General features: G+C 37.9%; 2 protein-coding genes across 3 annotated transcripts; one reads left to right on the top strand and one right to left on the bottom strand.

Moving 5' to 3' along the window:
* Positions 1 to 3,805: 3,805 nt before the first annotated feature.
* LOC113729889 (uncharacterized) lies at positions 3,806 to 7,928 on the bottom strand. Its single transcript, XM_027254200.2, has 5 exons — positions 7,453 to 7,928; positions 5,968 to 6,268; positions 5,564 to 5,722; positions 4,853 to 5,148; positions 3,806 to 4,214 (listed from the first exon to the last, which is right to left on the bottom strand). Exons 1-5 carry the CDS (start codon positions 7,651 to 7,653, stop codon positions 3,996 to 3,998), a joined length of 1,176 nt encoding a protein of 391 aa, XP_027110001.1. The 5' UTR covers positions 7,654 to 7,928; the 3' UTR covers positions 3,806 to 3,995.
* Positions 7,929 to 13,585: 5,657 nt separating this feature from the next.
* LOC113729884 (metal-nicotianamine transporter YSL2) lies at positions 13,586 to 17,899 on the top strand. 2 transcript variants are annotated; one of them, XM_072077988.1, is made up of 9 exons: positions 13,586 to 14,343; positions 14,435 to 14,474; positions 14,553 to 14,941; positions 15,070 to 15,242; positions 15,406 to 15,503; positions 15,639 to 15,773; positions 15,884 to 16,073; positions 16,407 to 16,518; positions 16,661 to 17,899. In XM_072077988.1, exons 3-9 carry the CDS (start codon positions 14,554 to 14,556, stop codon positions 17,596 to 17,598), a joined length of 2,034 nt encoding a protein of 677 aa, XP_071934089.1. In that variant the 5' UTR covers positions 13,586 to 14,343; positions 14,435 to 14,474; position 14,553; the 3' UTR covers positions 17,599 to 17,899. The 2 variants fall into 2 exon arrangements, with proteins under 2 accessions (XP_071934089.1, XP_027109989.1); XM_027254188.2 differs by lacking the exon at positions 14,435 to 14,474 and having other exon boundaries at positions 13,590 to 14,343.
* The last annotated feature ends 572 nt before the right edge of the window (positions 17,900 to 18,471 follow it).

Here is an 18,471-nt window from a genome sequence, read left to right as displayed (position 1 = left end):
CTGTGTATAATTTCCGGCTACCCCGTTTCCTGAATCAGCAGCAACATATGCAACTTGAGTTGGAATCCGTCAATACTTAGGTTGTGTTTGGATTGCATTTTTCATGATTTTTCATGGAAAAATTATTGTAGCGATTTGATGTATGTGAGGAAAAAAGGTAATAGGGAAATGTGATCACGGAAAACGACGTAATTTTCCGACGAAAAACCGCAATCCAAACAAGGCCTTAGTTATGCTATAATAATATTGAACTCTGCAAGGGTACATACTAGATTCAATTCCATGCCAATTTTGACACTTTCTTTGTCAAATTTTTTATTTTGGTTGACCTTTATCAGATTATATAGTGCCCTATTCAAATTAATCTTCATGCAACACAACTTTTCGGGTCTCTCTCTTTCTCAACCAAAACACAAAATGGATATCTTTGGTTTGGGATGCTTTGATGGGCGCCGGGCTATGACAACTTAAAAAAAAAATAAAGTGGTGTCAGGTGCCGGGCTGACACAGCCCGGCACCTGACAACTTTTAAAAAAAAAAATTGGTGTGTCAGGTGCCGGGCTGTGTCAGCCCGGCACCCATAGATTTATACAACCCCCATGCCAGAACCGTAGTTGTCTGACCTTTTTTTTTTACGTCTATATTCTGATCAATTAGCCGCGTCTGAGGGAGGATTTGTGAGATCAGCTCTTACCTTGGACTCTTGCTGCTTTTTCTTTTGTTTTCTGTTTTTTTTTTTTCTTTTTTTGCTCTTTTTCCTCCCTTCTTTGTATTCTGTAGTACCCACCGAGCTCCAAATATTATAAAAAGTGCGTTTTATGACGCTAATTTTAGAGCGAGCAATGATTTTAAAATTTGCCTCGCAATAAACTCACCCTTTTTTTTTTATTATTTCAGGCACCGATGTCACAAAATAGAAAGCCTTTTTTTTTTCCGCATTTGCTTGTAATTATGATTGCATACGGTCATTTGTTATTATGAAAATTTCGTGAGTGGCATGTAACAATCAGCTTATGATTTTTCTATCAAGTGCTTTTAGAAAATTCGTTAACACATTTAATATTTACATAACTTATTTCATATATATATATACTAACAATTAGTATTCTCTCTTACATTTATATATTTTTTTATTTAATCCGATCTACTTTTTTTTATACTTATATTTTTTTTTTAATTAATCTTATATTTTTAAAAATATAACACCTCAACTATATGTTACCAAGTGTCTTATTATGGGCATCCGTATTAGACAAACCGTCCACTTATAGAGTACAAGTATCAATTCATGGACCCACTTTTAACGACAACATGTAACCAAATTCTCAGCTTTCACTTAGTTATTAGTTGGATAATAGTCTAATATACTGGTAAAGGCATGAGTATTATTATGACATTATATTTTAAAACGAGAACGCTTATTCTATTAGTCTGCTGTGAAGCCTTTTCTTTCAATTTTATCTTATTCTATTTGTGGTCAATGATGCAGAACACTACTTTTTTTCAACCAAAAATAAAAAGAAAAAGAAAAACGAGTAGGAGAATAATTGGGGTGGGACTTTTCAACGGTCAAGAATCCATGGCCATGGATGGTATGCTTTTGATTATTCGACGGATGATGCTTTGATTTGTTTTAAGTATGGGAACGTAAAAACTGGGGGGCTTCTCTCTTTGATCTTTCTCGCGGTCGCGGGGGCTGGGAATGGGATACCTCATAGCTGTTGGCCTTGGACTCGTTGAATCATTCCCTCCCTCTTTGCAGTTTTACATATGATATGGATGGGAGATTTGTCTGGCTTATAGTAGTGTATCTTACAAGGAAGATGCCCTTGTGTATTTAAATACAACACTAACTAAATGGCCGTACAAGATTGCTAACACAAATGCTACACTTTCTTTTCTTTTTTTTTAATTATATATATATATTTGCAGTTTACCAATGTGTAAAATGTGGATTTCGGTAAATTTTGAATTTACTCTCTATATATATATATATATATATATATATATATATATTACCATGAAAATTGATTGGCAAGACAACGGTAAATGATTCGCAGCTAAGGACTAGGTGGGACATCACTCCGGCGGCCACGACAGTTTCTCCGCCTGAAAAAGTAGTCATATAGAGACAGATATATAAAGAAGAAGACTGGGGGCTCTCTTTTGCGTTTGTTTGCTTTCGGTTGGTTGGTTAGTACTTAGTAGGAGTTGGAAAGACAACTAACCAGTAGTAGTGTTTGTTTAGTGCCTAAATTACTTCCTGTCCAGGAGCTTGTTGGGACTTCGTCGACATCACCTATTCAAGTCCAACAGACTTTTCCATTTTCGACCGCTTAAAACTGTCTGTCGCGTGGATACACACAACCACGCCTCTCCCCATTTTGTTTTTCTTTCTAATAATCATTTTCCCGGATAATTGAAAACTCTCGTGAGATTGAAACCCGCTCTTCTCATGAATATCAGGAATAAGTGGTAAATCCACACCTTATATTAATATTGCGCCAGTTGACATCAAAATTACACAGCTTCCAGCCAAATCAATAGGCAGCTCTGCAGATTTCTTTTGTTCCTCCGTTTATGGGCGCAACTATTTTTTCAATCGTATCTCGTATTACGTGATGATTTCTTCCACCAACCCCACAAAAAAAAAAAAAAAAAAAAGGAACCGGATTTGCACATAATGAATGATCCACCGATGGATTTTCAATAACTTGACCTTCAACAACGGAAGCCGTCAAAAAGCAGACGGTCAGAGTGGTTTTTAGTCCGCATGTTGTGCTGCGTTGTGTTGTGGCGTTTAATCGTCACTACAGCCGAGCTGACCAGATGCCATCGGAGAGTCAAATCAAATGGGGGCGACCGACCGCGTCCAATAACCATTTTTAGTTGTGTTACTTCCCCATTCATATCATAATATATGCCTCTCTCGTTCATGTGGATGTGGGCGGCGGACCATGAATATGTGCCTCTCGAATAACCATTTTAAGTGCTGCGTTGACGTCTCATTTTGGTTTCAAAGAAGCATTTTGCATGTTAATTTTGTGCAGATAAAAAAACATTCCCTGGAGTTGGAAGAGTGCAGAAAACAAGGCGGAAGAAAAAAAAAAATGAGACATCTAATGTAATCGATTACCTATATTTGACATGCACGCATTACCTTTCCTACATTTTCGTAATTGCACCTTTTATCCAAAAGTATGGAGCAAGGCAACTTCATCTGCCTGCCTACTGATAATTGCTTGATTTTCATTTCTGTCAGCCTGCAGAGGCGGTTATCCTTTGCAGCTACACCCATAATAATAATAATAATAATAATAATAAATTAAAAAATCGGCAAAAAAAAAAAAAAAAATTTCCGGGTGCTCTAATTTATTATGCATCGCCGTCGATCACATCTCATCACACAACTGACATTAATCCTCTTCTTCCAACAACGAGTATTAGACATGAAGGAAAGAAACGTTTTACTTGATGGAATGTTCAATACACAAGCAACAACGAGGACAAATATACTTCCATCGTGGATCATTGTCGCACGAATGATTAATCCTCAAAATAACCACGCCAAGTGACAAGATTCAGTACAATTATTGGAGAAAATACTACTAAATGAAAAGCCAACATTCCCTTCTTCCCTACGGAAAAGACATTTATGCCCGTCCCCCCTTCTTCCCTAAGCTGCCTTTCACTCAAGAACAACATCAACGACCAGATTAATGCCAAAAAAATCGGCCAAATCCCATCGCCATGAAACCTTCCAAATAATTATTCTATTTCTATATCTATACATGCTAAAAGACGCTTAATCGGGGAACACAAATATTTGTTAATGCTCGGCGGGTGTACATTAAGATTCAACCGATTAAACTAAACTTCTGCAAACATATCAAATTTGATTCTAAAAAAAAAAAAAAATAGTATATAAAAACTATCTTTGGCGGAGTGTTATACAGAAGCAGAAAATCTCTTGCTGCCTCAGCTCAAATAAATGATTAAGGGTCTTCAGCATCATCTGGCTGGATGTTCAAAATCTGAGAAGTCACGAGTTTAGAAAGCTCGCTGATCGCAACTTGTACATAATCTGGATCACCATGCCTTGACCATCCGGATGATTGACAATTAAATCTGGTGTACTCAGTTGCAGCAACCTTCGTTTTTGTTGTTGTGGAAATTACTCTCTCTAAATCTGATTGTGACAATGGTCGAGGCTCCTGAAGAGGTACGCGAATCAGAAAATTAAAAGTACTCTAAACTCACACACGTTCTGCAGACGATCAAATACTGGAAGCAAACGTTACACCACTTTTTCTAGACCAAGTCTAATTTTCTAAATACACTAATTTATGTAAAAGATGCATGGCAAAAATATGGTTCATATATGTTTAATTCAAATACAACCTAAACTTTAAACCGATGAAAAAAATCACTCATAGGAAGCAACCAGCAAAGACGAAGTTACCGAAGTTGAAAGGTAAGAGGAAGATACAGAATCAAAAGCACGAGGGTTCTTACTAATCCATATTGAGATTAACTGAACTTTTACGCAAGTCTAATATGAACTCATTCTTCTTAGTGAACTGCATCTTAAATAAACAGTGAAATGCTCGATTGACGGACAGAAGATGGACCAAATGTTCAGTGCAGAGCCTTAGAGCGTCTGAACAAGCTTAATGAAGCTAGTGGTAGAGTAATAATTGATGCAAGTTCGGAATAGTACACGAGCCCATGCATTCATATTTATTATTATGAAATCAGAGTGATTTCTTGTCATCACCACACAGACTGCAGTCAAAAGGAAAATGCAGGTGCAAACCAGATAATTGAGCAAGTAAAGGATAAAATCACAAACCAGAGAAGAACTTCCCCCCTTCTCTGCATCTAGTAGATCCCTGATAGGAAAATAGGCAGCTTTCTTACAGAGCTCAAGAAGATCTGAGCCAGTGTATCCATCACATAGACCAGCTATGCGATCAAAGTCAATGTTATCTTCAACCTTCTCACCCTTCAGAATCACCTTCAGTATTTCAGCTCTCTCTCGGCGATCAGGCATGCCAATCTCAAAGGCCTGAGGAAGGCGCCGAAGAATTGCTTCATCCAGCTCAGATGGACGGTTTGTAGCAGCAAGTACCATTACACGAGCATTATCTACAAAATAAGCCGCATGCTATTACAGGCAGAAGACTGATGCAAACAGAAACTGAGAACATCAATAATAAACATGAACAAAGCTATTGGTACAAGATAAAACATTTAAGATCTGGTTCAATTAGTAAACAATTCAAACTCACAACAAGACAGTGGTTGCTTTATCTACGGATGCAATTAATTCTCCCAATCCAAATTTAATTCATTCATCTACATGCAGAAGAATGAAATATTCTCAGGGGTATCCATTAATACCAACATGCCATGAGTTCAACAAAATATCAGCCATGAAAAGAAACAATTTCTTTTGAAATTCAATCAGTCAATTAATCAACTGTGGTAAGTCTTTTTCACAAGCCATACAGAGTTCCTGGGAAACTTTAAGATGGACCTCAAGTTGAAATCTCAAACTTACGATCTGTGGTAAAACCATCCCATAAAGCCATAAATTCAGTCTTCATGTTTGTTAGTGCTTCATGGTCAGTAGTCTTGCGCTGACCCAAAAAACTATCCACCTCATCAATGAATATAATTGCTGGCTGGAGCTTATAGGCTAAGCTAAACACAGCAGCCACTGCAAAAGGAAATAGAATTGAAGTTCAATAAAGCAACATATAGAATCAACCACACTGTGACGAGTAAGACCAGTAAAAGTCTCTCAAAAATTAACAAGAAGAGCACTAAGTAGCAAAGTCCATGCTGTAAAATGAAAGTCGCACATGACATAGATGCCCATTTACAAACATTTTAGCAGACAGATAGGATGTAGGGAGAAGAAGAAAGAAAATCCCTTTAAGTGGGACGCTGATAAAGACGCACCAAGTTTTTGAGCATCACCAAACCATTTGCTCATCAGATTTGATATTTTCACATTGATAAAAACAGCACCAGACTCTTTTGCAATTGCTTTGGCAAGCATCGTCTTCCCAGTGCCGGGAGGTCCATACAGCAAGACACCTTTTTGTGGTCCAAGGAGCTTCCCACGAGCAAACAGTTCAGGCCTCCGTAACGGAAGAATGACCAATTCAAACAAGGCTTCCTTGATGGCTTCCAATCCACCAATAGAGTCAAATTCCACATCAATATGATTGGGGTTGATGACATCACAAGCTATCACATCCTACATGCCATTGAAACATACCATGAGTCAAGGGATAAACATAGTGACTGCATTTGATACTGAGGGCATGACAATGAACAAAATGTCACATTCCAAAAGCACATCAATGGGTCGAGGAGTAAGAAAGGAAACAACTTTTTATCAGGAGAAAACCTATCCCGTTCAAAAAGCTAAGGTTCTTACAAACTGCAGAGCAGCTATATAGTGAATGCTCAAAACGTACAAGCTTAATGCTGGTAATATACTGTTAGTGAACCACAGCAGCCAGCTGAGCTACAAAGCCTCTAATTCAGAGTCTATCACAGTTATCCTCGCACAAAAGCAAAGTGGAAAAAAAGTGGCTATCATTTCCTTTCAACTCCATGGCGTGGAAGTTCCTAATTACAAGTCTTGGAGTTGGAAGGAGGTTCAAAAAGAAGTCAGCTGTTGGATTCTTGACCTAAATAAAAAATGGACACATCAAGTTTATGTAACCTTTCGTAATTCATGTTAAACCCTGATGGCCAAAGGATTAAGGTACTATAGAATGGATAGAATTTCTAACTCGTGAAACCGTCCCAGCAAAAAGAATTTCTAACTACCGCAACCAACTGGTTAAATCTTTTACCTAAACCTTCTTCCTTGGGAAGGTTGGAACAATATTAACGTAGAAGAATCAGGAAAAGAGATAATGCTTTTTGGCTGGACTTTTCAAAACTGCACAATCGAAAACCACAGAAGGAGGGAGGAGAGGCTCTGAGCCTAGGAGGTTAATCTTTTGCCTTGTTTTCATTCTACTTTTTGCAGACTAATAATCACTCTCATAATGATCTTACCAAAAATGATAATAATAAAAAATAAAATCACTCTCGTACTGAAGGCCCTTTTTCTCAGCTGAAGGGCTCTCAAAATATATCAATCTCTACACCAGACGGAAGGAATATCATTGCCTAAGAAATCCAACCCAGGGTATTCCAACGATCAAAAGGCTCATTTCTTGTCGGGTACTCAAAATAAATTACTCCAACTCAATATCGATTCAATTTTCCCTAACATTAAAATTTTAAATTCTTCTTATACTTATCTCTCAATTGACCCTCTCTCCGTTTTATATATATTTATATATGGTGTTCAAAATAAACAATATTCATATAATATACGGTTTATGCAAAAGGAGGGAAAGAAAAGGGGGTAAAAAAAAGGACCTCGTAGGGATTTGTTTGAATAAGAGGGCGGCCCAAGCGCTTGGAGATTTCCTTCTTGTGTTCGAGGGCTTTCTTGGAGGCCTCCCGGTTCGGGTCGAGAAGTCGGAGCCCCGTGAATAAGACCAAGCAACTCAGAGCGGCGCTGGCAGCGTACAGTATCAGGTCTTGCACGAATTTCATCTCTGTTGAATTGCTCTTCATCTTTCTCTCCTTTCTTCTTTTTTTTTTTTTTGCTTCTACTTCTGTGTTATACTACTAGTAAATATTACTCCGGATTAGGGCAGCGGATTCACAGTAGAAAAAGACGCAGAAAAGCGCCCTCTCACTCGCTCAGCTGCACCAATCGGTAAACGATTTTCTTTATCTCTTTTGTTTTCCCACTTCGTGTGTAGTAATTTTTCTTGAAGACGAAGAAGGAAGGAGCAGCGAAGAGGAAATTTCGCGATGGGTCTCGGTTATCGAGAACGCCCTCCTCCCAAATTTCAAAATTACAAATCAAGTCTCCCAGTTATTGAGGGAAAAAAGAAGTTGGACCGTCCAGATGAAGTGGGCAGAGACATATGTGAACTTACATCAATGCCCATTGCTTTCCTATAGCGGCACCGGCTTTCAATCTACGGCCTTGTAGAGTGCACTGGATCAGGCGCATGTGAGGCTGAGTGTGGAGTACTATTCGAGCTGGATCCATCAGATGGTTGCTTATTTTCTTCTTGGATTCAGAGGCTAATGGGCCTCATTTATTTCCTTTTTTTGTTGCACATGTGATGTGAGGTGCATTTAAGAGTGGTATTGTATACGGTGTGTGACTACCAAACTTATGTATAAAAAGCAACTATATAATCACCACATAAAATTGTTAAGAGACTACAAAAGAGCGGAAGCTGAATAATTGTTGGGTTTGTTTCATTTGTCACTAGGTTAACCAAACCATAGTTGGACACCGTTCCGATTTTGACTTTGGAGCAAGCATTTTCCCATCCTCCCTGGAGGGCTAATTCCTTAGAATATTTGTATTTAAAAAAAACAATCGCCAAATACACCTCTGACATGGGGTGTTTCTCATTCTATAGCGGCCGTGCTGAGTCAGCACGGCCGCATAATTAAATATTCCACCAAAATCTTGTCTGCAAAAAATGCAGTGGGGCAGAGGGTGTCGGCGCGGACGTGCTGACTGGGCACGTCCGCGGCTGAAAAAGCTGCTTCTAGTCTGAGCATGTGTCAGACGCGGACGTGTTGACTGTGCACGTCCGCGGCTGACCAAACTGACTCCAAGTCTGTGCATGTGTCAGACGGATGCAAATGCTGTAAAACTGCGATCAATATCAAAGCAAATGATGTAAGCATTTCGAAGAATGCTCCAGACACTTCATCCTTCCTTTCTTTCTTTTTTTGTTCTTAATAAAATGACAACAAAAAAGCTGCAAAATATTTTTGGAGACAAAAAAGTGTCCATCTATGTATTTAATGGTAGTAAATTTCTTTATTTTATCACTTAATTTTTCCTACTCTTAAATTAGTCTTGGATTATAATGCAACTAGTGATAGAAGATAATCTTAACAACCATGATCAATTGTTTAGTAGTTCTTCAATAAAGTACTAAACTTTTTTATTATTATTATTATTATTATTTTGAAATTGTGTATTACTTTAGGATTTATTAAACAATGTTAGAGTTTTTTTAAAATTAAAAAAAGGTTTCTACAAAAGTAACACAAAGTTATCGTTAAATTATACCTTGAGCGTATTTTGGCATTTAAAAAATTAGAAAAATCTATGGAGTGAGTGTTTATATCATTTAACTCTTTTTAGAATGCGAAGAATATCATTGACCATTAACAAACTTCTGTACAGCCCAAATAAAATGATCGAATACGAATATTAATTACTTTCCCAAAATGTTGCACTAAATATAGGGAGTGTATATAAAAATTTTCACTACATTCCTAATACTAGTATTATGATAAAATCTAGTCTACAGTTCTAATGCACATACTAATTATAGAATGGTGTATAACACAGGTACGAGTAATTGATAAGTTAATATAGAGCTCGAAAAAGTATATTATATAATAATAATAACGATGTAATTTATATGAAGTGAAAAAAGATATAATAACTAAGTAGTGTATAAATAAAATTTTTCTTAATAATATATATATATATATATAGCAATCAAAACATGCTTGTTGTAGTAGCGCAAAGCGTGAGTTGTTTATTGAAGAACAGATTTCATTATTATTTGTTACGCTATTTACGACGTTATGATTGATATGTACACATTATGAAAGTGGTAAAAGGGTGATTTTTAAAAAAATAAAATTCTCCAAGCAAATTATGCATGGCATGGGTTGTTTGTGCAAATTTTGGTTGTTGATTGGCGCAGAAGAGAAGAGAGTGAAGTAAACTATAAGGGCTGAGTGATGTGGCGGTGGGGTGGGGCTATGGTTCAGCTTTTGTGGCTTTCGGAGTCGGGAGGTGACCAATAGATGGACCGAGACAATTCTACTTCTCTGGTTTCTTTCTTTCTGGGTTTATTTGCAGTCTTTTCGGTTGGCAATAATATATGGGTGATGGGTGGATGGAGGATTGTTTCAGTTCCCAATTCTCAGAGTTGAGAGGATTTTTTTAGCATGTGTCAGACGCTGACGTGCTGACTGGGCACGTCCGCGTCTGACACAACAGACTAGCACTGATTTTGTGTCTCCCGGGGACGTGCCCAGTCAGCACGTCCCCGTCTGACACATGCGCAGACTTGGAGTCAATTTGGTCAGTCGCGGACGTGCACAGTCAGCACGTCCGCGTCTGACACATGCTCAGACTAGAAGCAGCTTTTTCAGCCACGGACGTCCCCAGTCAGTATGTCCGCGCTGACACCCTCTGGCCCACTGAATTTTTTGCAGACAAGATTTTGGTGGAATATTTAATTATGCGGCCATGCTGAGTCAGCACGGCCGCTATAGAATGAGAAACACCCCATGTCAGAGGTGTATTTGACGGTTGTTTTTTTTTTAAATACAAATATTCTAAGGAATTAGCCTCCCTGGAGTGACCCTTACGTCCTTTTTTTCTACACATAAAACCTGAGTACGATTTGGTGTAACCCAAAAAAAAAAAGTGTCATTATTTATTTGATCAAATGTATCCTTTAATATTCACTATTATCTATTCATATCTTATGTACTAAACTTTCCACTCATACAACATGACTATATAGCTACAATAAACACCCATGTATATATATATATACACATACCCCAGAAAGAAATAATAAAACGAGACCAGTAGTCCCCTCAAAATGGAGGAAAAAAACAAGGGATAATTTCAGAAAACCTTCACTGAGGTTTCTAACTATTTCACTAACTTCTCTTCATATTTTAAAAATTACATCAATCGCCTCAACCAGTAATTAAAAAAGTAATGTTAGGGGAGAAAAAATAGTATAATTCAGTTGCATGCCCCATGTATATTATATTAAAAAAAATAGGGATAATATCAGAAACCTTTATTGAGGTTTCTCTTAATATCACTTGACACCCCAAAGGTTTTAGATATATCACTTACCTCCTCTTATAATTGCAAAACGATTACATTAACCCTCACTTGATACATAATTCACAACATATCAAATAAATGAAGCTCAAAAAAAAAAAAAAAACCTGAAGTCACATTCTTCTTTTTCCCTTTTCTCCATCATTCTCTCTTACTCATATTTTTTGGATGACTATGCAATATTTTATTGTAAATTATAATAAATTAAATTTGGTTTATCTTTTACTTTTTGTGATTGCGATAAAGTGGGGTATGATTTATTTGCTTATTTTGGGTTGATTTTTATAATGATTGGTATAGTTTAATGGTTTGAGTAAAGGGTCGAGAAGATGTTGGAAAAAAAATGTAAATATATAGGAAATCGGTTTTGAGCATATAGAATTAAATTAATGCAAGTGTATTTCTTTTCAAATATTATTTTTATTTTTCAAATATATATTTTTATGGGGTATAGAATTGTGATGTAGTGGTACTACAAGAGATTACTTTTGAGGTGATGGTTTTCTTAAAGTGAACAAAGTGGTTTAGGAACATTTTTATTTAGCAAGTGAAATGGTAGTTTAAGGTTTTTAAAAATTTTGTTACACAAATAACAAAAGTAAGGGAGGTAAGTGATATTTTTAAAACTTTAGAGGTGTCAGGTGACATGAAGAGAAACCTCAGGGGAGACCAGTCAAATAGCGCCAAACAACAACGTCAGGCGACGTTTCTGAAATTATCCCAAAAAACAAAAAGAAGTGATGAAAGCGGACCGTACAATATCCCAACTCGGGCGTCGACTTTACGCAGTAAAATGGACCGTCATATCTGAAGTAATTACGAACAACGACGAAAGAAAGATTTTTTTTTTTAAAAAAAAAGCATAAAAGGGAAATTATTCAGCGAGGGCTTTTGTCTCGAGTTGTGTGAGGATTAAGAAATTCATTTGTGGACTTTCATAATTTATTGTTTGCGTATGAGAGGACCCGAGACTGACACAAGCAACCGTATCCTATTTCTATATAATAGTACGAGTTTTCCTTTTCCACCACATTGACACGCGCACGGCTAAGCCAAGCAACTGAATTTTCTTGTAAGTTTTGAGGACATTAAGGGGAACACGCAAGTCGGTAATTTACAAAGAAACAAATTAAGAAGATGCTTAGAACGTAATTGTCAAGTGGAATGAAAAGTTGCGACAACTTGCCAATAAATCAGAATGGGAAAGAAAATTAAGAAATGAGATGATTTTCCCCGTTCCCATATTTGGCATAAACCAATCTGCCAATGAATCAGGACAGCGCTCTAATATTTTTTGTGATTTGACGTGCACAAAGTTTCGAAAAAGTAAATGAAAAGATAAAGTTAATTTACAAATATTTTAAACACTTAATCAAAAAAAATTTTCTTAAGGCAACGAGCAGTCAAATTAAGCGATTGCCATGTAAGGGGCCCGCAAGCAGTCGACCACCGGACCGTAGAGGATCAACAGGGGTTGGGGGTGAGGGTTGGGGAGGGTGGAATTTTTCTCCTCCAGCATTAAATGGAGCCAGCGGCGGGGATCAAGTAGTGGGGAAGGGGCAGGGAAATTAAAATTAAGAATCCTTACATTGTGGGCCTTAATTTTAATCACTAAAATGCACGTGCACACGTGCACGGACATATATATATATATATATATATACATGGGCATATGTATATATATAATATAATCTTTCTTGTTAATTTATTATAGTTAAACAATAATTTTGTTGATTTAAAAAAAAACAACCTTAGTTGATTTAGATTTTATGTAAAATCAAATATTTCATAAGATAAAAATAATTTTTAAATTTTAATTTACGTTGAATTTTTTATTAATTTTTTAAAAAATATTAATTAGTAAATTCATTGTTAATATTGTATACATACAAAAAAAAAAAACTAAAAATAGTAGCAGAGCAGGACAAAGTACACCTGCAGAGTAGGGCAATGGTGGAAATAACAGAGAATGGGGAGCTTCTAGACGACGGGACAGGAGGCAAAGGGGGATTCTCCACCTCACACCCATCTATTGTCATCCCTACTCGCCCGCCCAAATTATTCCAACTTAGTGATTTCTTTTATTCTTTTTTTTTCAAAAAGGAAAAATGCCCTTGTAATTCAGCAACACGTGGAAGAAAACTCATGCGGTCATATTTGGATTATGATTTTTTACAGAAAATTTTTTATACTTTTTATAAATATAATTTTAATCATATTTTTATTTCATATGTATCAAATCGCTGCACTTATATCCGCCAAATCTTTGCCGATATTTTTTTTTATGAAAATTTCTAAAAATAACAATTCAAACTTCTTCATGCAGCGGCATTGGATTAAAGAGTTATTGGTTTCGTTGGCAACATCACAAGTTCAGTATAAACCATCAATTCAATTTCCCCTGACACCAAAAAGTTGTTTCGGTCGCCGCACCCCCAACGTCCATGTGGATACACCATGAGCCTGAAAGTGAAAGAAAGGCAGCACTCTTTCCTCCCTCCCTTGTGCTTATATTACGCTTTCCCTTTCGTTTTTAACTTGCGGAGTGCGGACTATTTAGTCTATACTACAGCACCAAACCAAAAAAAAAAAAAAGAAATTCTCAAAGGAACTAACGCTAGCCATAACTGCTCCTGTTATCCTAGGACTAGTAATTGCTTCCATCCTAAATCCGAATCCATCATCAAAATCAAATCTTTTCATCCCCATTTTACGTGTGTCGACCGAGATATTGGACTCGGGGAACTTTTAGTCAACGGGAAGGCAACTCATTTCTAGCCTACCATTTGGCCTTACAAGTCCCATCCCATTATAATGGCAATCATACTGATGTAGTACTCCCCAGTAGTATTTGGAATTGTAGTCGCCATGTGTACTACCAATGTCTTTATGGTTTTTCTTTTTCATTTCTTGTACTACAAGAGCGCTAGATGTAGTACAAGGTCTTGCCCAGTCGGTTGGTGAGCTTTATTTGCTTCCCTCCCTGGCATCTCTGGATTCACTTCTTTAAATTCTAGTTATTACATTACAGCTGGTTCACTTCACCTGTGTGCTCCTCCTCTTTTCGAAAGAGCTACTAGTAGCATTCATCAAGCTAATGATTACGTATTGAATTGGATTCTCTTGCAGTAAAAGAGCCGAATCCATCTGGGATTTTTTTTTTCCTTTGGGATTTCTTGGTTTAAGTTTTATAGGTAATTGGGGATTAGCTGTCATATGTTTTTTGTTTTTCTGCGTTGTGGTTTAGCTCTTGGACGGTTAATTGATGATAACAGCATTCTGGTTGCCGGTCTAATTCTCTGACCAGCTGGACAAAGAATATTTTTTGATCCTCTTTTCAGGTAATCAATTAATACTCTTGCTTACCTCCTTGTTTATAATTTGTCATTAAGGATTTTTTTTGCTTTTCGTTGTTTTTTCCACGTTCATCAGATGCGCTTCCGCCTCATGTCTAATTATGTGCTTACGCGAGGTAATTCAAGACTTTTAGTTATTCGGAATCTCGTACTGATGACTCTTCATTAATTTGGTCATGGATCGGAATTGGCAGGATGAGTGCAAGAATGGCTCGAGGGGGAAACGCAGACATTGAAGATTCGAAGGAGATTACAGGTGTAGTTGATGGGGAAGATGTAAGAGGAGGGGGTTTGGAGGAGGATGTGAAAAGAATTCCTCCGTGGACGAAGCAAATCACCTTTCGAGGAGTAATCGCGAGCATAGTGATTGGGATCGTATATAGCGTGATCGTGATGAAGCTCAATCTCACCACTGGGCTTGTTCCTAATCTCAATGTCTCAGCTGCACTTCTTGCCTTTGTCTTCATCCAGACCTGGACCAAGCTGCTTCAGAAGGCAAGTTTCGCCTCAGCTCCGTTCACCAGGCAAGAGAATACCATTATTCAGACTTGTGCTGTTGCATGCTATAGCATAGCCGTTGCAGGTACTAAAAAAAGCTTTTCTGTTGTAGCTGTGCAAATTTCTTGACAGAATTGCCCTGCTTGCTCGATCAAGCTTTTGGTGCTATCCTATTGGTCAATAAGTTAAGACCTTATTGATTGTGGTGTTTAGGTGGTTTTGGGTCTTATCTCCTCGGATTAAACAAGAGGACGTACGAACAAGCTGGAGTTGATACTGAAGGAAATGTGCCAGGGAGCTACAAGGAACCTGGCCTTGAATGGATGATCGGTTTCCTTTTTGTTGTCAGCTTTGTTGGCCTTTTGGCTTTGGTTCCTCTTAGAAAGGTACACCGTTCCTGCCAATTAGAACAGCTAGACGTTGTTTCTTTCTGGCAGCTAGATCGGTTTCCTAGATGTATTTTGACAATCTGCATCTCTAGTAGGCTTCACAAGCTACGCCAGCGCTTGGTTGGTTATTCATGCTTTTCCTGCTTTGCTTTATTCACAGATCATGATAATTGATTACAAGTTGACTTATCCTAGTGGAACTGCAACTGCAGTACTCATCAACGGTTTCCATACTCCCAAGGGGGACAAAAATGCCAAGTGAGCAAAGAATGATTATTGGAAATTTTACTGTGATATATATGTATTTAACATGGTATGGTGCAGATAAAAAGGAAGAAAACATTAAGTGGACAGGATATATCTTAAAACTTGATCTCCTTTTTACCTCTTCAGGAAACAGGTACAGGGGTTCATGAAATTCTTCTCAATTAGTTTCCTGTGGGGAATGTTTCAGTGGTTCTACTCTGGTGGAAGCCAATGCGGATTCGTCAACTTCCCCACATTTGGGCTGAAAGCTTGGAGACAAACGTCTATACTCTTACCCTTTTAGTTATTTGCTTTTTCTTTACAAGTTCTCAAGTCTTGTAATTGGAAAATTTTTTTCAACTGTAATTGATGTAATTAATTGAATTTTGCAGATTCTATTTTGATTTCAGTATGACATACATAGGAGCTGGAATGATTTGTTCTCATCTTGTCAATTTGTCTTTGCTCTTTGGAGCGGTTCTCTCTTGGGGCATAATGTGGCCACTAATACACGACCGCAAGGGGGATTGGTTCCCCAGAACGTTATCAGAAAGCAGTATGAAGAGTCTAAATGGTTACAAGGTTGGTAAATAACTGTTTTTAACTTTTTTTTTTTTTTTTTTATATCAAGGGAAGAAGCTCCTTCTGAATGCCTTTTGCCTTCAGTCTCAAAACTTTTTTTTTATTTCATGTCAAAGTTTCTCAACATCACCAGGATCCGCGGACGGATCCTTAGTACAAAAATCTTGGACATTTTAGACTCAGTCCGTTTGATGAATCCGGCTTGATCCACATAATCCGACGCCGGATTCATTGTTATTGTTCAGCTTCAAATTCATAACAAATCTCACCATTGTTTTCATTTACAAACTACACCAACATTTTTTTTCATTTTTCTCTTTTGCATGGCTGCAGGTCTTTATTTCTATTGCTCTTATTCTTGGGGACGGATTGTACAATTTTCTCAAGTCGCTCTTCTTCACCGGACTAAGTCTACATGCTGCATTGAAGAAGACTCGCAAATCAGGTAAGTAAGTAACTTGCACATGGGCTCCAAATTGCATAATGCTGCCCCTCTCTTTAGACCAAGAGTATTTCAACCAAAAAATGCGCTTTCAGCAGTAACATTTTTCTAGAGATCTTGCTAAATTATGTCTATTTGGTTACAGAAACCTCAGACAGTAGAACTCAGCCACTTGACGATCTTCAACGAAACGAAGTCTTCATGAGAGAGAGCATTCCTTTATGGGTAGCATGTGTTGGATATGTCTTGTTCTCCATTATATCCATAGCTGTAATTCCAAAAATGTTTCCACAGCTGAAGTGGTACTTTGTTCTCGTTGCCTACTTGCTTGCTCCATCACTAAGTTTCTGCAATGCTTATGGTGCTGGTCTGACCGACATGAACATGGCATACAATTATGGGAAGGTAGCCCTCTTTGTGCTTGCCGCCTTGGCTGGAAAAGATAATGGTGTAGTTGCAGGGCTTATTGGTTGTGGGCTTATAAAATCTATAGTTTCCATATCCTCTGACTTGATGCATGACTTCAAGACCGGTCATCTCACCCTAACATCCCCTCGGTCAATGCTGCTTGGCCAAGGCATTGGGACCGCCATTGGCTGCATAGTAGCCCCAATAACTTTCTTGCTTTTCTACAAGGCCTTTGATGTTGGAAATCCTGACGGCGAATATAAAGCTCCCTACGCACTGATATACAGAAATATGGCAATTCTGGGTGTTGAAGGCTTCTCTGCACTGCCACAGCATTGCTTGCAGCTGTGTTATGGGTTTTTTGCTTTTGCTTTTGTGGCCAACCTTTTTAGAGACATAACCCCCAAAAAGATTGGGAAATGGGTGCCGCTTCCGATGGCCATGGCGGTGCCATTCCTTGTAGGTGCTTATTTTGCAATCGATATGTGCGTGGGCAGTTTGGTCGTCTATGTATGGCACAAGCTCAATAGCAGGAAGGCCGCTTTGATGGTTCCTGCAGTTGCTTCCGGTATGATATGTGGAGATGGATTGTGGATTCTCCCCTCATCGATTCTAGCTTTATTCAAAGTTAACCCGCCAATCTGCATGAGCTTCTTGCCTACACCAAGGTCCTGAATAGCGTATTAGATGATTACTCAGGTCAAATAACAGGAATGGGTACTTTAGATAGTTAATATTATTATTATTCAGTTTTTAGATCCATATAGAGCAGCAGAGAAATGACGACACAAGGAGCACAATAACTGGACGTAACAATTTCCGTAGTAGTGTAGTGCAGCTGTTGCGGAAGAATTGTTAGGTCGATCCAGTAGTTAAATGGGCAAAAATAATATATAATTTTTGCTAATACACCATTGTACATCAAAAGGTTTTCCAATTGCCGGGCATTGGTTACAATCTTGGATTATCAATATCAGACTAGAATGCGTCAAAAGTAGTAATAGAAGCAAAACAATTAATGCCTCATAAATTTGTAAGAAAGAGGGCCATGATCACTGTGAACTAAAAAATAATAAGCGCACCGAGGCGAGTCTCACGACTACTTTAGAGAAACAGAGGAGAGCCCCACAACATGATCAACTTTTTTTGTCAGAGATGGACAACAGCGGCAAGCCTTAGCTGACTTTTTAGTATGGTCCATACTCGTAGATTCTTCCCAGTCTATTGAAAAGTAGGGGTCTGACTTGAATGTGGCTGTAATTTTCAAATCCGGCGGAACATATAATTGTTGCGTGAGCACCAGACTTTTGAAGGTGGACGAAAGCCAAAATTTTGCAATCGCTAGAATAGCCAATAAAGCGTTACCCAACGTGGCTCAGTGGTGTAGTCAGCGGTCATCACTTGTCACTCGAGGGATCTCAAAGAGAACGATGGTCAATCTCCACGTTCCCCAGTGTAAAGTACTTCTAAAGACTGACGTCCACTTCTTTCAGCCCATCATGACTCCATTTTGGTTGATCGAAGCAGATTCCCTCTCCACTTTCTTCC

Source organism: Coffea arabica, chromosome 2e (genome assembly GCF_036785885.1).
Source record: "Coffea arabica cultivar ET-39 chromosome 2e, Coffea Arabica ET-39 HiFi, whole genome shotgun sequence".
Taxonomy (NCBI): domain Eukaryota; kingdom Viridiplantae; phylum Streptophyta; class Magnoliopsida; order Gentianales; family Rubiaceae; genus Coffea; species Coffea arabica.
The sequence above is the reverse complement of the archived record's forward strand: the minus strand, read 5'-3'. Positions and strand labels throughout refer to the sequence as shown.